Here is an 18,787-nt window from a genome sequence, read left to right on the forward strand (position 1 = left end):
CTGCTGGTGGGAATGCAGTTTGGTGCAGCCATTATGGAAAACAGTATGGAGATTCCTCAAAAAACTAAAAGTAGACACCATATGATCCAGCAATCCCACTTCTGGGCATATATCCAGAGGGAACTCTAATTTGAAAAGATACATGCACGCCAGCAGCACTATTTACAATAGCCAAGACATGGAAGCAACCTAATGTCCATCGAAAGATGACTAGATAAAGCAGATGTGGTATATTTATACAATGGAATACTACTCAGCCATGAAAAGAATAAAATCATGCCATTTGCAACAACACAGATGGAACTAGAGATCGTCATTCTAAGTGAAGTAAGCCAGAAAGAGAAAGAAAAATACCATATGATATCATTCATATGTGGAATATAAAAAAAGAAAAAAAGAGGACACTAATTAACTTATCTACAAAACAGAAACTCGCAGACATAGTAAACAAGCTTATGGTTACTGGGGGAAAGGGGTGGGAAGGGATAAATTTGGGAGTTTGAAATGTGCAAATGTTAGCCACTACATATAAAAATAGATTAAAAAATATAAATTTCTTCTGTATAGCTCAGGGAACTATATTCAGAATCTTGTAATAACCTTTAATGAAAAAGAATATGAAAATGAATATATGTATATATATGCATGACTAGGACATTGTGCTGTACACCAGAAATTGACACATTATAACAGACTACACTTCAATTTTTTTAAAAAGTTAGTTAAAATGAGGGATCATTAAAAACTGCATAACTTTAATGTTTTATTTTAGTCAACATTTAAACGTAGATTAATTTGCAAATTCTTTAATTCAGAGCCAAAGCCTTTCCTTTGAGTAGAGTCCAGTGTTGGAGTTTCTCACTGTCTTCTGTACATAAATAACACCCATAAGACAAAGTCAGAGATTCCCTGGTTTGTTTTCTTAAAAAAGAGTGAAAACTTAAAGACACTTGTGAATCAATACGAAAACAGACTCTGGAAGCTGCCCAGAGTTTTATGATTTTTCCCAAATCTTTTGTAATTGACTCATCTTTATCCAATCTGATAGTAATTTGTCTTTATGGAGTCTTTCCAAAGGTTCTCACGGAAATGACGGCTCTCTCTGTTTTAGTACACACATTTCATCAGTTTTCATTCCATTTAATTAAATTATGCCAATCACAGTAACAAGAATACCACACAGACAGATTTGGGAACAAAATGCCTCTTGGGGAGCACTTAATTCAGTGAGTGGAGGTCATCCCCATGGCCCCCACCCAGCAGGCTGAGAGGCTCTTTGCCAGTCGGAGCTCTGTCAGGAGGGGATGGAGAGGGCTGGGTCACCCAGGGAAGGCTAGGAAGGACGTTGGCGACTGCACTGTGATTTCTTTCTTGGAGGATTCTGTCCATGAGCACTTCTAAAGCCAGGGGTGTATCTTGGTAATGCCTGGCTTATTATAAGTACCCAATAAATATATATTCAATGAAAGAATTTACCTTGACCATCTTTAATTATTCCCATAGAGAACACAGAGCAATGTCTCGGTTCGATAAAACTGAAGAGGCGGGACAGCCCACAGAAACACTGGGAAATTACCAAGATGATCACAGGAATCAAGGAAACAAAAGGAGGAAGGAAAAAGCCCAGTTCAACAATTTCATCCCGAAGGACCTGGATCCAAAGGTCAAAAACCTTATTGACCTTCTGACACCCAGAAGTGGTGACAGGATGAAGAGTTGGTTGTGGGTTCCTTTCTAGGCAAGTTTTTAAATCGAAATTCTGTTTAATCAGACTTCTCAATCAGGTGAAGAGACTTCTATGAGAAAAGATTATTTTTTTCCTCCAACAATAATAAGTAACAAATACTGAATACTTAATCTTGCCGAGCACTGTGGTAAGCACACCATGTGCATTTATTCATTTACCTGCACATCAATCATACTGAATTCTTTAAATTCACTCGAAGACACACAGCTTGTCAAAGTGGACTCAGGATTTGAATACAGAGCCCAAGTTCTTCACCACTATAGCCTACTACCTAATTCAGATCACCTTTTCTTAAAAATAACATAATTTTAGTATTTTGCCTAGGGGTTTTGTTAGTATATTTCCCAAAGGTGCAGCAAAGACTTAAATTATAAAGTTGAAATTAACTCTTAAATAACTGCCATTAATTATATGTTCACTAAAAAAACAGCTATATAGACTCATTCATTCATTAACAAACATTTAACAAGCAACTGCTGAATCACTTGAAAACAAAGAATTAAAGTTATTCAAAAGACGCTTCTCGGTTAGTGAATATTTACTACGGGCTTATTCTTGCCCACGCTCTCAGGAAGCTCAGTCTGGTGGAAAAGATATGTGATTGCCATACACTTTCAGTAAATGCTGACAGCATGTTGCAGGCAGGGCTGTGGCCTATCCAAGGGTGAAATGAGGCAGCAGCAGAAGTGAAGGCAGAAAGGAGACTGTAAAGAGTCTGATACTCAACTCGGGCATTTCTTCTGTAAGCCATGGAGATTTGTGTAAGGACCATAGCAGAGGAGAAGTATGATCGGAATTTCATTTCAGAATAACCGCTCCAGACGTAGAGAGCGTGGAGAAGGGGAAAGAAAGCATGAAAACCAGACGGCCGGTGAGGATCTGCTGTAAAAGTCTAGGTAGGAGCCATGGACCGTACAACCTGAAATGAGTGACTGGTATGGTATGTGACTTGCAGCTCAACAAAGCTGTTAAAAAATATAAGTCTGGATGAGCAATAGTGTGAGCCTCAACTCAAATCAAGCCAATGTTACAGGGAAGAGAGACTCAACAGATATTCCGAAGTCCGAATCAGCAAGACTTGATGAGTGAAGGATGGGCTGAACTCAGGTGAGGAAACAAGACAAGGAAGAGAGAAGAAAAATGGAATCACATCACAGGATGGAAACAGGCACATAAAAGAAGATTCTTGATATATAAGTAAGAAATTTTAGCACAAACAAAGCCAAATCAGTGTTATCATGGAGAACCAAGCCCATGAAAATGCATCAATGAGCTGATGGAGACATAAGAGCCAACTGCTAAAGGATTAACTCATTAACAAGGGTGGTTCTGTGGAGTTAGCAGGTTTTTACCTCCACCTTTGGTGGTAATCACTTCTTACGTACAACACCAATGCCCTCATTTTACATCTGAGGAAACCAAGGTGTGCAGAGATTAAGAGGAAGAGCTGAAATTCTAATTCATCTACCTCCTGACTCTGGCACCCCAAGCTACTTCTATGCGGCTACACTGCCTGCTTAACAAATAATGCTATAAAGGTAAAAAAGATGATGAAAGCTTCATTCTGCCACTGCAGAGATGGCTAGAACCACAGCTCACATCCCCTGTGTCCTGACCGAGTGCCCAGCTCTGTGTGGCATTTCGCATGTACAATCTTGTCTGTATCCTGCCTTGCAAGAGTGGTAACAAGACCTGCAGTTTGTGAAGCACCTGCTCGATGCCAGACACTTGTGACAAGTGTTACACGTGTGTCATTCCTACTCCACTCCTCAGAGCATCCCTGCAGAAGCTGCACTGGCCTCAATCAGCAGTCAAGGAGATGAGCTTACAGGACAAGCTGACTGGTCCAGGGCCATAGTACATTAGGAGAAGAAGGCAATGCAGAAATAGAAACTCCATAGTTTGAAATACCCATATGTAGCTACAAATACAGATGTAAATGTGAATCAGTCAAGATGACGGGAAGAGAGCAAGCATGTATCTGGCAACATGTTCAAAATTAGTGACTCTGAATAAAGGGATACATAAGGATTACCTTCACTGTATTTTCAACTTTTCCTTAAGTCTGAAACTATTTTTTAAAAATAGAAAAATAAAGCCTGTGAGTCAGGGCATAAAATGACACCTTTGGTCATTACGAGGAGATGACAATCAATTCTGTTTCTAAGCAGCACTAGAAAAAAAATTACATAACTTACTTTAAGGGAAAAAAAACTACAATTAAACTACCAATTAAATATAAATGGTACCAACTGGCTTGCTGGTCACCAGGATCTAACCATTAGAAATGCAGTGTAATTTCTAGGTAAGAAGTTAATCCATTTTCACCTTAGAAAAACAACCGCTTTTAATAGGTGAACTGTTAGCATTCAGTATGTCTGGTGCATCTTCCCAAGCTTAGAATTAAAAGAAAACTGTGAATGCATTTAACACTAAAATGAAAGATTATCAAACATCTGATATTTGGAGGATCTTAGATCATTTCTATTTTTTCGGAGATGGAGATCTTTGTGTAACTCTGCATTTAAAATAGTGATCCTCTTCTTGAAATTACAGCAAAGAAGTAAACTAAATTAGTCTCAAAAGTGAAGGTGATGATTACTATTTAAGAGAAATTATTTAGATACTGGTTTAATTCTGGGGCTCACCTTTATGAAATTCCCAATATTTGACTGTTTTTAAACCACAAAATGGCATGTTCATATGATTTCATCATATTGGTTCATATATTGGTAGGCTATTCTTTTAGTTTCTAATAAATTTCTACAGCTATGTTACAAATAAAAGTAGTGTTCAAGTGTCATTAGATTTTAAAGGCAACACTAGATGGCAGTAAATACACAGAAGTTGTAACATGACAGTTACCAACATAAAATAATCATTTTTGTCTTTGATTTTATGTTGCACAATCAACCTTTTAAAAAAAAAAAACCTAAAAATTTTCTAATAAAAAACCTCTGAAGAATCAAAAACTTAGATAGAAATTAAAGTGTCCTGGCTTTGAAAATGTGAACCAGGAAAGCTACTGAAATGATTGATTCACCCTCAATTAAATATGAGAATAGTAATTCTCAACATCAACTCTATAAACCTGTTACATTTTCTAAGTCTTCTTTGTTTTTTTTTTTAACAAATTTATAAAATAAATTTATTTCAGATGTTACTTAATTTGGAAGAAAAAGCCCTTTAAAATAGCTTAAATTGCTTTTTTCCATGAAGATGTTAAAAATTATGTAAGAATCTATATATACTTATGGCTTATTTACTATGGCCTTTTGATTTAGTGAAATTTCTACTCTTTCATGGGCCATCAATGAATATATGAAAGTGAAGCATGCTGTTCATTTAATATGCCACTAGCAAAATATTATTTTAACTCAATAAATAGTAACGCTTCACCTAAACTACAGGAAAAAAAGTAAAATAGAATTTTAAGATTTTACTTCTTTATTTCAAAACACATATGCAGATCAAAAAGAAAACTTACAAACAAAAATGTTAATTCGATCCATTAAGAGATTTGATGAACTCTCTATAACATTCTGAATTAGAACTTTGGTATGATTTTAAAAAGTGTATCTTGTAATAAACCCAAAACTTACATTTTCTAACTTATTTGTAAACTTTCTACTTTTTGGATTCATTACGAGACCAGATGGCATTCAGCTCAGGTCTCAGCAACACTAGAATAAAATTAGCTAACTTACTAATTTTTTTTGGTTACTTCCAACACTTTCTCTTAGCTTGATTTTGTTCTGACACACAAAACTCTCAATTTAGAAACCAAAGTTAAGGTCCTCTCAAATGTATGAAAGTCAGCAAAATAAAAACAAATAAACCTTCAAATATACCACTGTGGTACAAAAAAAGGATTTATTTTAATACCTCTCTGTGCCAATACAACCAAGCTTTTGACCAATAGTTTTTAAAAAATCAGAAAATCAATAGCTATAGTTATTTAAAAATAAAAAGCAGTTAAAAACAAACACATATTCAAATAGCCAAAACAGTCTGAAAAAGAAGAACCAAGTTAAGGGTCTCACATACCCTGATTTCAAAATTTAGTACAAAGCTACAACAATCAAAGCACTGAGGTACTGGCATAAAGACAGCTATTCCTTATTGCCAAACTCATCAAGTCGTGTACATTAGATATGAACAGCTTTTTGCATGTCAATCATACCTCAATAAAGTGGTTTTTAAAAAACAGACATACAGACCAATAGAATAGGACAAAGAACCCAGATACAAACCCTCACATATACGATCAATCGATTTCGACAAGGGTGCCAAGACCGTCCACTGGGAGAAAGGTATCTTCAACAAATGATGTTGGGAAAACTGGATATCCAAATGCAAAAGAATGAATTTGGAACCTTACTTTAGAACATATACACAAATTAACTCAAAATGAATCAAAAATCTAAACATAACACCTAAAACTATAAACACCTAAAAGAAAACATAGGGCAAAAAAGCTTCATGACATTAGATTTAGTAATGATTTCCTGGATATGACACCAAAAGCAAAGGCAAACAGAAAAAGAAAAAAGTAGGTAAGGTGAACTTTTGTGTATCAAAGGACAGTATCAGCCTAGTGAAAAGGCATCCCACAGAATGAGAGAAAGTATTTGCAAATCATGTATCTAAGAGGAGATTGATATGTAGAATACATGAAGAATACTCCTACAACAGCTGAAAAATAAACAGCGCGATTTTAAAAATGAGCAAAGGACCTGAACAGACATTTCTCTGAAGAAAGTATACAAATGGCCAATAAGCACATGAAAAGATGCTCAACTACCTCACACCCATTAGGATGACTGTTATCAAAACAACAGAAAATAACAAGCGCTGGCAAGGGTGTGGAGACACTGCAACCCTGTGCGTTGCTGGGTGAGAATGTGAAGTGGTGCAGTGCAGATGCTATGGCAAACAGGGTGGAGATTTCCCCCCAAAATTAAACAGAGAAATACCATACAATCCAACAACTCTGTTTATGGCTGTCTAGTCAAAAGAAGTGAAAGCAGAGACTCAAACAGATATTTGCACATCCATGTTCATAGCAGCATTATTCATTAATAGGCGAAAGAGGGGAGCAGCCGTGTATCCATTGTATCCATTGATGGATGAACAGATGAATAAAATGTGATATACAGACACATATGCGTATCATTCAGTCTTGGAATTTTTCTTCTGACGCAAACTACAACATAAGTGAACCTTGAAGACATTATGCTGAGAGAAATAAACCAGACACAAAAGGACAAATATTGCATGATTCCACTTATATGAGGTTTCTAGGGTAATCACATTCACAGAGACAGAAAAGCAAAGTGGTGGCGACCACGGGCTGGAGGAGGGGAGGACCAGAGAGTTAGTGTTTCATGGGTACAGCGTTTCACTTGGGGAAAGTAGAAAAGTTTCACATTATGCATTTTTTACAATTAAAAACTTGAAAGAGGTTAAAATGGTAAATTTATGTTATGTATCCTTTACCACAACAAGAAAAGAAACTGGAAGAGCAGCACACATTTAGTTGGCACAACCTCCTGGCCCCCCTCGCCCTCTGACTTACTCTGGGTCATCGCCATATTAGTAATGATCTCCATGTTAATAAATATTGATAACATCACAGTGATCTCTGCATTAAAAAACAAGCACACACCAAAAATAATCACTTATAAGGATTTAGCCTTAGTAACCAAAGGAAATATTTCTTGTTTACAGGTGTAAATCTAAAAAGTATAGAATAGCCTAAAACCCTACTAGCATTTTGGCTTATGCGGATTAACTATAAGCTGATAAACACCTTTATTGAATGTCATGACTGACTAAATGAGCCCATGGCTGCCCTTGTCTCCTATTCTTCTGGGCTCCAGGGACCCCTAACTTACATCCTAGGAGTAGGTTCAAATGGGGTCAGGATTAGGAGTGAGACGTCTCCACCAGCAAGGAAGAAAATGTCTTCAACCGCTCTGGGAAATCAGGATTAAGTCACATCCGGGACTTTCCAAAACAGGTTACAGATACCACAGATTTCACCAAAGGAGGAAGATAAAAGACTGCACAGGAGAGACAGACAAATAAACAAACCTACAAGGAAGTGCAAGGCATGTAAGTGGGATAAATGCCATGGAGGAGAAGAAACAGGGCTTCATGAGATGAACAGGAGACTGAGTTGAGATGGACCAGAGAGGCCTGAGAGCCCAGTGACATCTGAGCTGAACCTAATGAATAAAGGTGTGTTATTCGGGCCCAAAGAGGGGACTTCATGTGTGCAAAGGCCCTAAGCTGAAGAGGGGGAAGAAAGTGAGTGGGGCTCTTCTGCTTCTGGAAAGATGGAATAGAAGCACTTTTCACTCCTCCTCCTGCTAAGTACAACTGAAAATCACAGACATTATATACAAAGTAAACATAAGAGGCTGCTGAAAGGGAGAAAGAAGAGGGCAGACTGACTAGGGACCCCAGGACCTAAGGAACAAAATGGCATTGAGTTTCGAGGGTTTTCTCTTTACCTCGTGTATCCCAGACTACATGCTGAGGAAGCAGACACCCCATAAATGAATGGGTGCAAAGAAAAAAGAAACCCCAAGAAAAGCCCACGCTCTCTAGCCAAAGGACTAGGAAAGGGGCAATGGAGCTAGAAAGAAAACTCTCAGACAAGAAACACTCTGGCACAGCCCAATACCAGAGAAATACTGTGGCCCCATCCCGACCCAGACCAGTAAATTCCTGGGGGAGAGCCTAGACTTACACCCTTGCCAGCCTGTAACAGGGGCCTAACCTTACCAGAGAAGGCCAAGCAGGAAGTCCAGTCTTCCAGTCCCCCTGAAGGTTAACAAGTATCCCCGCCCCCTTACCCCTCGCCAACAACCTTGCTAGTGGAGACCACATGTAGAACTTGGACTTACACCCTTACCTGGCAGTGACAAGGTTCCTTTTCTCCCTTCCACCGGGGTGCTGTCACAGGGAACCTAGTGGAGAGTCAGGACGTCCACCCCCACCCAAGAGTAGAGGACATTCCCCATCACAGTGTCAATGGAGGCCATCTGAGAAGCAGTAAAGAGGTGTATGCACCCCTCCCAGCAAGAGAGGTGTCATGGAGGCCTAGTGGGGGGCCAGAACGCCCATCACTGTCCATCAGTAACTAGGACCCCCGCCTCAGGTGACAATGGAATCCACATGGGGAACCTGGGCTTCCACCCCAACCGGCAGGAACACTTCATCCCTCACCCTCACAAACTGCTAAAACATAACATTTAGATAAGATCCAGAGAGTCATAACATAATACCCAACACATCCATGTTTCAATCAAAAATCAGAGTCTTCATGTCAAGAACCAGGAAAATCTCAACCTGACTTGAGAAGGTATAATCAATAGACACCAGCACTGAGGTAGGTCAGATGTTGGAATCATCCAAGGATTTTAAAGCAGCCTTGTATGGACAAAAGGCTTGTGTCTCCCCCAAATTCATACCTGTAAGTCCTGATCTCCAGTGGGATGGTATGAGGAGGTTGGGCCTGTGGAAGGTACTTAGCTAGAGATGAGGTCAAGAAGGCAGACCCTCATGACGGGATTAGTGACCTTATAAACAAAGACACCAGACGGCAAGGAGGCAGCTGGCTGTGTGCCAAGAAGATGGTCCTTACAAGAACTACATTTATCCAGCACCTTGACTTTGGACTTCCCAGACTTCAGAACTGGGAGAAATACATCTTATTTAGGCCACTCAGGCTACAGAATTCTGTTACAGTAGCCTGAGCTGAGACAAGTCATTGTAAAAATGCTTCTGCAATCAAGTACAAATCCTCTTGAAACAAATGGAAAAACAGAAAATCTCAGGGGAAAAAAGTTATAAATAGAACCAAATGAAACTTACAGAACTGGAAAATATAATAACAGAAACTTTAAAAAACTCAGTGGATGGGCTCAATAGTAGAGTGTAAATGACAGAGGACAGAATCAGTGAATGTGAGGAACATCAACACAATTATAGAATTCACCCAACGTGAACAGAAAGAAAACAGACTGGAAAAAACTAGATGGAGCCTTGGAGACCTGTGGGAAAACACAAAAGCCCCAACACTCAGATCATCAGAATCCCAAATGGAGAGAAGAAAGAAAAAGAAAGAAGAAAGAAAGAGTATTTGAAGAAATACCAGCTGAAAATTTCCCCAGTTTGGTGAAATAAACCTATAGCTCTAAGAAGTTAAGCAAACCCCAAACAAATAAGTAAACAAGTCCACACCAAGACTTACCATAATTAAACTTCTGAAACCTAAAAATAAAGAAAAAACCAGCCCGAGAAAAAGGACACAGTACCTACAAGAGACCACCAGTTTGAATGAGAGATCTAAAACCTTGGAGGCTAGAAGGAAGTGCCAAAATATTTTTCAAGTGCTGAAAGAAAAGAAATGTAATCCACAAATTCTGTATCTAGTGAAACTATCCTTCAAGAAGGAAAAGAAGTTATCAGATAAAGAAAAGCTAGGAGAATTTGTCTCTAGCGGACTAAAGGAATTGGCTAAAGGAAGTTCTTCAAACACAAAGGATATTGTACTAGTTTTCTAGTGACACAGAATCATGAACTAGATGGCTTAAAACAACAGAAATGTATTGTCTCACCATCCGGAGACTAGAAGTCTGAAATCATGGCTTCAGAAGGCCCTGTTCCCTCTGAAACCTGTAGTGGGGAATCCTTCCTTGGTGCTTCCTGGGTTCTGGTGGTGGTTGTCAGTCCGTGGTGCTCCCTGGCTGGCAGCTAAAGCACTCAGTCTCTGCCCCACCCCATCACATGGCCTTCTCCCCCATGTTTCTGAGTGTCTCTTCTTGTCTCGTGAGGACGATGGTCATACTGGACTAAGGGTCTACTCCACTCCAGTATGACCTCACTTTAATCACATCTGCAACCACTCCATTTCCAAATAAGATCACATTCTAAGGTACTGGAGGTTAGGACTTCAACATATCTTCTGTGGAGACACAACTCACTTCATGACAAGAATTATGGAAGAAAAGTTTACATACTGTGTTTCCATTTATATAACATTCTCAAAATGATAAAAATTATAGAGATGGAGAACAAATTTGTGGTTGTCAACGGTTAGAAATGGTGAGTTGAGGGACAGCCGTGGCTATAAAGGAGTAGAAGGAGGGAGATCTTCGTGGTGACGGACATGTATCTTGACCATGGAGTGGAGGTCAAATGAATATATACATGTGACAAAATGACAACTGCCCACAAACTGTACCCAAGTTAGGTTCTCGGTTGTGCAATCGTATTACACTTACGTAAGATGCAACCACTGGGGCAAACTGGGTGTGGGGTGCATGGGACCTCTGTACTAGCTTTCCAACTTCCTTTGAATTATTATTTCAAAATAGAAAGCTTAAAAACATAAGAAAGTGAAAATTCAGTCATAATTATAGGCTAATAACTCAACATTTCTGTAGAAAACCCAAGATCTTTCCTTACAAAATTTTAAATAGAGGCTTATTTCTGTTGTAGTCTAAGGAAACAGTTTAGAAAATAACAGTAAAACAGTTGCTTTAATACTACAGAGAAAGACTAAAAATGTCAGAGGAGGCATGAGGGTCAGAACTTTGGGGCAAAAACAAAGTGCCCCATAGAACTTGCAGATTAAGTGAATCCACGAGGAGTAGACTAGAAAAATCAGCTGGCCACACGTGAAGTTAGCCATCTGTAGAACAGCCTTGTCGGCCAGGAAATCTCCTGTATTAAGTGAGAAGAACCAGGCCCTGGGTATCTGATTAAGATATCACCAATACAAAAGAAAACAGTGGCTAATACAAAAATAATCAACACAATACATCAATACAAAAGTCATCAATGGGAATATACAGGAAGACTGGGTCAACAAGAAGTCTAGAGAAAGTGAAGGCAAAATTGAGAAGCAGGCAGTATTGAATTCATCCAGCATTGCTCAGAGGCTGGTGATGGACACTAAAATCTGGCGCATGACAGAGCTCTGCTTCGTTTGAGGGAAGGAATGGTTTTCAAGTTTTCTGCATCTCTCAAGGCTATTACATTCCTCTTGCTCTGCTTTTAAACTTACCAAGAAATCTGCAAATAACCAATTCCACTTTTACTTTATCACCAACTGCCAGAAGCACTGGAAAAGTCGCCTTATGGTAAATTAACTACCCAGTATTCCGGTCAGTCCTCTCTGAGTCTCATTATTTTTAAGTGTAAGTCAGTCACAAAAGCCTAATTAGCTCTGGAAGTGCTGGCAAAGATAAGTTCTGAGAACTGCAAAGTTAAGGGCCGTGTCCTGAATCGAGAAGATACACTGTGAGCCTGACCAGCTGGCCATCCCCTGTCTGAGGTACCTCTGTTTTGTTCTCTTACTTCCACAGGTAATAAATCAGCCTTGAAAATAAATAGCTCTCCAGAAAGCCTGTTCAGTTCACAAAATTCAAAACAGACCTACTTTTATCCGCCAAAGACTTTCTCTTTCCCTTCCTACTCACTGCTGTCTAAAATCATTCTCCAAAACACAGATTCTACATATAGCATCTATCATAATGCCTATCAAATATGTTAAAAGAGCAAATAGAGCAAAGCAGAATATATTTCTTTAACCACGACTGGAAATGCATAAGTTCACAATGTCATTTCTTCTGGGCAGCCTTAAGTCCTGAGGCCTTACATGTATGAATCACCACTTTATGACCCTGCTAAATTCTGCTTTAATAAATTTCCAGGACTGTTCTTTTTTTTAATATATATCTGAAAATGAAAAGTCACAATATTCCTGATAGCTATAGTCACTAGCAACAGAAAAATTCCTGCAAATTCTTCTAGCTGTAATTGGTTGGTGCTTAATTTTCAAGACGTTACAGGAATCCGTATTCAGAAACCAGATAAACAAGACAAACATCTAAAAAGTACACAAACAGCCTACTTGTACTTTCTATGTGAAATTACAAGTCTTTCTGCACATTACATTTTGGAGTGTTAGAGTGTTTTACAATGAATCCCACGCCTGTTGCAAATGAGACTTAAACAAATCATAATCAAAAAGCATTTATTTGCTTAGGAAAGTGGAAGGGACAGATCCCTAGAACAGACTGAAAAAAACATTAACTGTACAGAATTCTATTGCAAATAGGATTTATCTCCTCAGCACTGGACAGCCACTGAACAGTGGCTGGAAAAGTCACTATCCTATTTGCACCACTGTGACTGTTTCTCATATACAGGCAATAACCAGGAATACACACTCTCAACCTCATGTCTTCCCGTGCTTTGCTTTCTTACTAGTAAATGCATGTTGTTAAACTGCCCAGGACATCACTGCCTTGGAATAACAGAGGCAGCTGATGTGGAGACGATTTAAAACAGGTTTAAATTTTCACTTACCTCCACTGCTACTACAATCAAAATGAGGTCTGCTTTTGACTCTGGAAAGAGTGCATTCACTTGCGGTGACATTCCAATTAGAGCACAGTTAGTGACCACAGATATAACACTCATTGTTTCAAAAGCCAACTGAAAGAAAAGAGAATGTGAAATGAAAAACCACAATGACTGCTTCCACGTTTCCCCTTCCTTTCTTGCATGACCTGAAGTCAAGGGAAAAGCCTTGCCTTAGTTCTAAATATTCCAAGGACATTTAAAACTTTTCCTCTATAATGCCATGATTTTCTTTAGCTTGAAAAAGCCATATTGTTAGAAGGTATTTCAGATACTTTTGGCTTGAGTACCCTGAACAATATGTCCCACCTTCCCAACTGGAGGTGGCCAGGAATGTGAATTTGGAACACAACCAAGAAGAACACACTAGTAAAGTTACTTGACTCCATGCATATATAAAGGGATTCTAAAATGGGCCAGCCACAAGAGAAAATGTTTCAAAAACAGGTATGATTTTGAATAGAATTTATTCTGTGAAACTGTCCTTTTTACCCTGACAGATCACATACCACATCTGGTCCAGCTATCCCTGAGGCACCAATCCCTTTCTAGCAGCATTTACCAAATTATCTGTAGAACTTTAGAGAAATACAGGTGCAAGGTCCCACTGAGACCTACTAAACAGACTCTGATCCAGGGTCCCATGAAGGAGACTGGTGCTTATTACTGCATATGGCCTGGGAAAATGCTGCGGTCACTGTTTTTTTTTTTTAATGTACAGTACTTGGTGATCACCACTTATAACTTAGCATCTAATTCTAAGAGATACAATTATTATTAGAAACATAGAAGCAAACCAAAACATGATTGGATCCAAACTCAATATAAGCTTATCCCATGAAGAATATCTACCACGTTGTATTTTAGAAATCCTTTGTGTAATCTTATTATTTTTCCAGTTTTCTTTATAACAAATCTACTCAGGACTTAACCTTCTCTTTAAAAAGCTTTAAATTTCTGTTTATTTTTAATAAATTAGTTCAAAAATCAAATGTGATCAGTGTATAGTGAGGAGTCTCCTTGTCCCCTCTCCCTCCCTTGTCAGCTCCCGTTCTCCTCACAAGACAATCCCTTTTATTAATATATGTACCTTTCCAGACACTTCGTATGCAAATATAAGTAAAGTTGAACGTATACTTTCTTACTCTCTTCTCAGCGTAATACACAGCGTAATACACCTTGCTTTTGTCCCTTAAGATGCCCTGGAGGGTATTCTGTGTCAATGCTCTAAAGTCTCCCTCATTCTTTGTCACAACTGCTTACATTTCATTGCATGGATGTACCAGAGTTGGTTTCACCATTTCCTTACTGGTTGGTGGGCATTGGTCACTATTACAAACAGTGCTACAATTAGGAACTTTGTAAATTCATCATCTAACAAGTGTGAAAGTAGTAAAAGGTCCTGAAAGTGGGATAGCTGAGTCAAGGGTACCAGTATAGTCCTAATTTTGATAGATAACAAAACCCTGGAGGGCACCCTGGTGTTATTTGGGGGGTGTGTGTAAGATTGCTACATGATCTGGGTAATTTGACCCTTTTACTATCAGAGAATCCTCCTTTCTGGTAATTTTCTTTGCTCAGAAGTCTATCTGAAGCCACCCCTGCTTCCTTTTAATTTTTCCATATATATTTCTTCTATCCTTTTACTTTCAACCTGCTTATATCACCACGTTTGAACTGAGTTTCTGGTAGATGGCATATAGTTGAGTTATACGTTTAAATCCATTCTGCCAATCTTTGTCTTTAAAGCTAATAAAATTAAGGTATTGACTTCAATCTGCCATTTCTTCATGTTCTGTTCTTTCATTTCTGTTTTCTCTTCCTTTTCTTATTGCAGTTTACCTGAATATTTTTTAGTGCTACATTTTGATTTGTTTTTGAGTGTATCTTTTATATCACTTTAGTGGTTACTCTAGGTATTACAATATGTATTTACACACATACATAGAAATATTATATTTTACATATGTGGATATATACATATATGTGTGTCTATAGTCTACTTATGCCATCATTTAGTTTGAGTGAAGTATAGAAATCTTACCTCCCTTTACCAGCTCCCATTTGTAATACAACTATTTTAAGATTTTCTCTTCATGCATATATAATATATATCTAAAAAAAAAATTTTGGGGGGGAGGTAGTTAGCTTTACTTGGTTTTTAGAGGAGGTACTGGGGATTGAACCCAGGACCTTATGTATGCTAAGCATGCACTCTGCCATTTGAGTTATACCCTGCCCCCCTCTACATATATTTAGAACTATTAGATACTGTTATATTTTTTGTTTCAACTGTCAAACCTAACTGACTCAAGAGAAGGAAAAATCTATTGTATTTACTGGTGTTCCGTTTACCATGTTTCTTCCTCATAACATTTCTAGATTCCTCCCTTTATTATGTCCTCAGTTTAGGCAACTTTAAGCTATTCCTTTAGGATGACTGCTGGCAACAAATTTCTTAGTTTTCCTTCATTTCAGAGTGTCTTGATTTCCCTTGATTCCTGAAGGATATTTTCCCTGAATACAGGCATCTGTATTGACATTACTTTCTTTTAAGCACTTGGAAAATACTGTGCCACTTTCTTCTGGCCTCCATGATTTCTGATGAGAAACTAGCTGTCTTTCTAATTGGTTTCCCCTGTAGGTAAGACATCATTTCTCACGTGGAGCTTTCGAGATCTTTTTCTTTGTCTTTCATTTTCAGATGTTTAATTATGATGTGTTTTGGCATGAACTTCTTTGGGTTTTTCCTGTTTGAGGTTCACTTAGTGCTTCTTGAACCTGTGCTTTTAGGTCTTTTGCCAAATTTAAGGTTTGGCCACTATTACTTCTAGTACTTTTTCAGTCCCTCCCTCTCTTTTCCTTCTGGGACTCCAATAACAAGAATGTTAGATTTTTTGTTACAGTCACATAGGTCTCTGAGGCTATAGTTACTTCTTCGGTCTTTTTTCTCTCTGTTGTTCAGAGCAGGTAATTTCTATTGTTCTGCTTTCCAGTTCCTGCTTCTCTCCTCTATCCCTTCCGTTCTGCTGCACTCACCCCCTGAGCCTTTCCATTCATTACTATACTTTCCACTCCTAAAATGCCCATTTGCTTCTCCTTTATATTTTCTATTTCTTTGCTGAGATGTTCTAATTCTATTTTTCCACCTGTTTTAGGGGTGTTCAAGTGCTTGTTGAAGCATTTTTATCGTGGCTGCTTTAAAATCTTTCTTTTCAATATTTGTATCATCTCAGTGGTGGCATTTCTGCTAATTATTCACTCAGCTTGGAATCATACTGGTTCTTGGTATAATGAGTGATTTTTTAAATAAAAACTGTGATATTTTAGGTGCTATAAAACTCTGGATTTTATGTAACTTTTTTTTTAGTTGGTTCATCTGAAACCACTCTAGCAGGAAAAGAGGGGACAATATCTTGTCATGAGCAAATAGAAGCAGAAGCCCAGATTCTTCACTTGGACACCACTGATACCCAAGGTGGGGCTGGGGTCCTTATTTTGGGGGAGGGGTCAGAGTTCTGGCTTCCCTCTAGACCACCACTGATACCTCCTTTGCTGGGGGCGGTGGGTGGTACAGGCGCCTCCTTTGTGACCTCATGTGCCCTCCTGGGTGGTAATGGAAGCCCTGATTCTCCCCTTGGCTTTCTCTGAGACCAGCCCAGCAGGGACCTGAAGGAGAACCTCATTACTGCCAAGTAGGAGTGAATGTGGAAGTCCAGGCCCCCCATGTCATCTCCACTGACATGCAGTCAGGAGGGCCTCATTACCACCAAGGGAGTGAAGCCCAGCTGATTTCTCTCCAAGAAAATTGTCAAAGTTTTACACCTGAAAGGAGTCATGGAGATTACAGCTTACCTCCCTCATCCCCAAGCTCAGTTTGCAAAACAGAAAAAGCAAGGCCCAGAGAAAGTTAATGACTGACTGAAGCCCACAGCTCATTTGTGGCACAGCAAGGATAAAATCGAATTTCTCCAAACCTCTCCAGAGGGCTCTTTTTTTTAAAATCACAATGCCTTATATATTGCTTTTTTTTTAAGAAATGATTTTTTCCTCAAGTAATTACCTGCCATACACCGATACTGGCTGAAGGTTCTGCGAATGGACGTTTGAAGACCCTGCACATTTTTAAGGCATCTGAATTAACTTCGGTGAGATTATTTAACACGGCGAAGGCGGCAGCTAACGGGTAAACACAGGAGAAAAGGCTCACGTAACCAAACTGCAGGAATAACTCCAAGTAATCATCAAAAGTGCCCTGCAAAATGTAAACCAGAAGAAAACAGGCATTGTTTTAGTATCACTTAATAAAGATAACCTTTTGCAATACTGTTTGAGCCAGGGGCCTCTAATAAAAAAAAAAATAACCTCAAAGAGTGTCTCCCAATTTCTCAACAACAGTTTACTTAAATTCAAAAGCAATTTTATATTAAAGTCCCTGAAATAGAGAATAAAAAAATGATTTAGCTGCTCGTCTCATACCAAATCACTGAATCATGTTTTTTTCTAAGGTAAACAAGTGCAAAGCTAAAGGTGTTTGCTCCAGATCAAGTAAAAAACCAGTATCACTGTTAGAAATTTCACATGATGGTCCCTTCACATTCTGGGCACCCCGGAATCTCAGTCCCTGATCCTCCACTTAAAAACTGCTGGTGGTGATGCCAGCAACAATGGCAGAGTAAGAACCTCCAGAAGTTTGCTCCTCCATAAAAGCATACAACACCAACAACAAATAATGACACTTGCCAAAAACAACTTTCTCAGTACTCTGGAAACTAACCAAAGGCCTGCAGCAATCCCGGCGGCATTCAGTCAAGAATAACAGCTCAGTCTTGGCGTTTTTCCTTACCCTTTCCTCAAGCCCTGCTCCCCTGGTTTGCAGCAGCCTTGAAAAATAGCAGCGCGCATGCTCCGCGGAAGGAGGGTGGGGCCAGAGATCTCTGAAAGCCTCATTCCCAAAAGGAAGCAATCTCCTGACTTAGTTCAAGGAGACTCATTGGAAAGGCTCGACTTCACTCCACCTCACTGAGTCATTCCAGGTGCTAAAGGTTCCCCTCGGGGATGTTAATTGAATGTTTCAACATCAGTCTGCCTGAGGTAATGGGTCGCAGCTGGGCCAAACAAGGGACTAGCCAGGGAGGTCAAAATTAAAAAGGCTGAGGGATTTGACATCCAGAGGGGCCTGCAAAGCTCCAACATCTTACTGGGAATTGAGGTGATCAGATACAGGTGTAGGATCATACCTAGGCTCAGGAAAGACCTGAGAAATGGCTAAGGTCTCACCTCTGACTGACCTTGAGGCTCTGCACAAGCAGAAAGTGAACGCTAAGGCAGGCTATTAAACTTCCTAGCTTAGTGCTGATGGCCTGCCCTGACACAGTAACAGAGACCTAACGGGCATCTAGAGGCCACTCAGCCCAGGAGCAGAATATTCGTTCTCAAGTGCACGCTGAGCATTCTTTAGGATAGACGATATGGTTTTTTTTTAAATTTTTTAAAATTCAAGTACAGTCAGTTACAATGTGTCAGTTTCTGGTGTACAGCACAATGTCCCAGGATAGACAGTATGTTAGGCCATAAAACAATTCTCAACAAATTTAA

At 39.1% G+C, this 18,787-nt stretch overlaps 1 protein-coding gene across 1 annotated transcript in view; it reads right to left on the reverse strand.

The window, feature by feature from the left end:
- ANO10 (anoctamin 10) overlaps positions 1–18,787 on the reverse strand; it is a 177,669-nt gene that overhangs the window by 118,920 nt on the left and 39,962 nt on the right. Inside the window, exons 10-11 of the mRNA XM_072941089.1 lie at positions 17,253–17,444; positions 13,136–13,264 (exon numbers count right to left, since the gene is read on the reverse strand). Coding sequence (XP_072797190.1) covers positions 13,136–13,264; positions 17,253–17,444 — 321 coding nt within the window. The remainder of the gene's footprint in view (positions 1–13,135; positions 13,265–17,252; positions 17,445–18,787) is intronic.

Source organism: Vicugna pacos, chromosome 17, assembly GCF_048564905.1.
Source record: "Vicugna pacos chromosome 17, VicPac4, whole genome shotgun sequence".
Lineage (NCBI taxonomy): Eukaryota > Metazoa > Chordata > Mammalia > Artiodactyla > Camelidae > Vicugna > Vicugna pacos.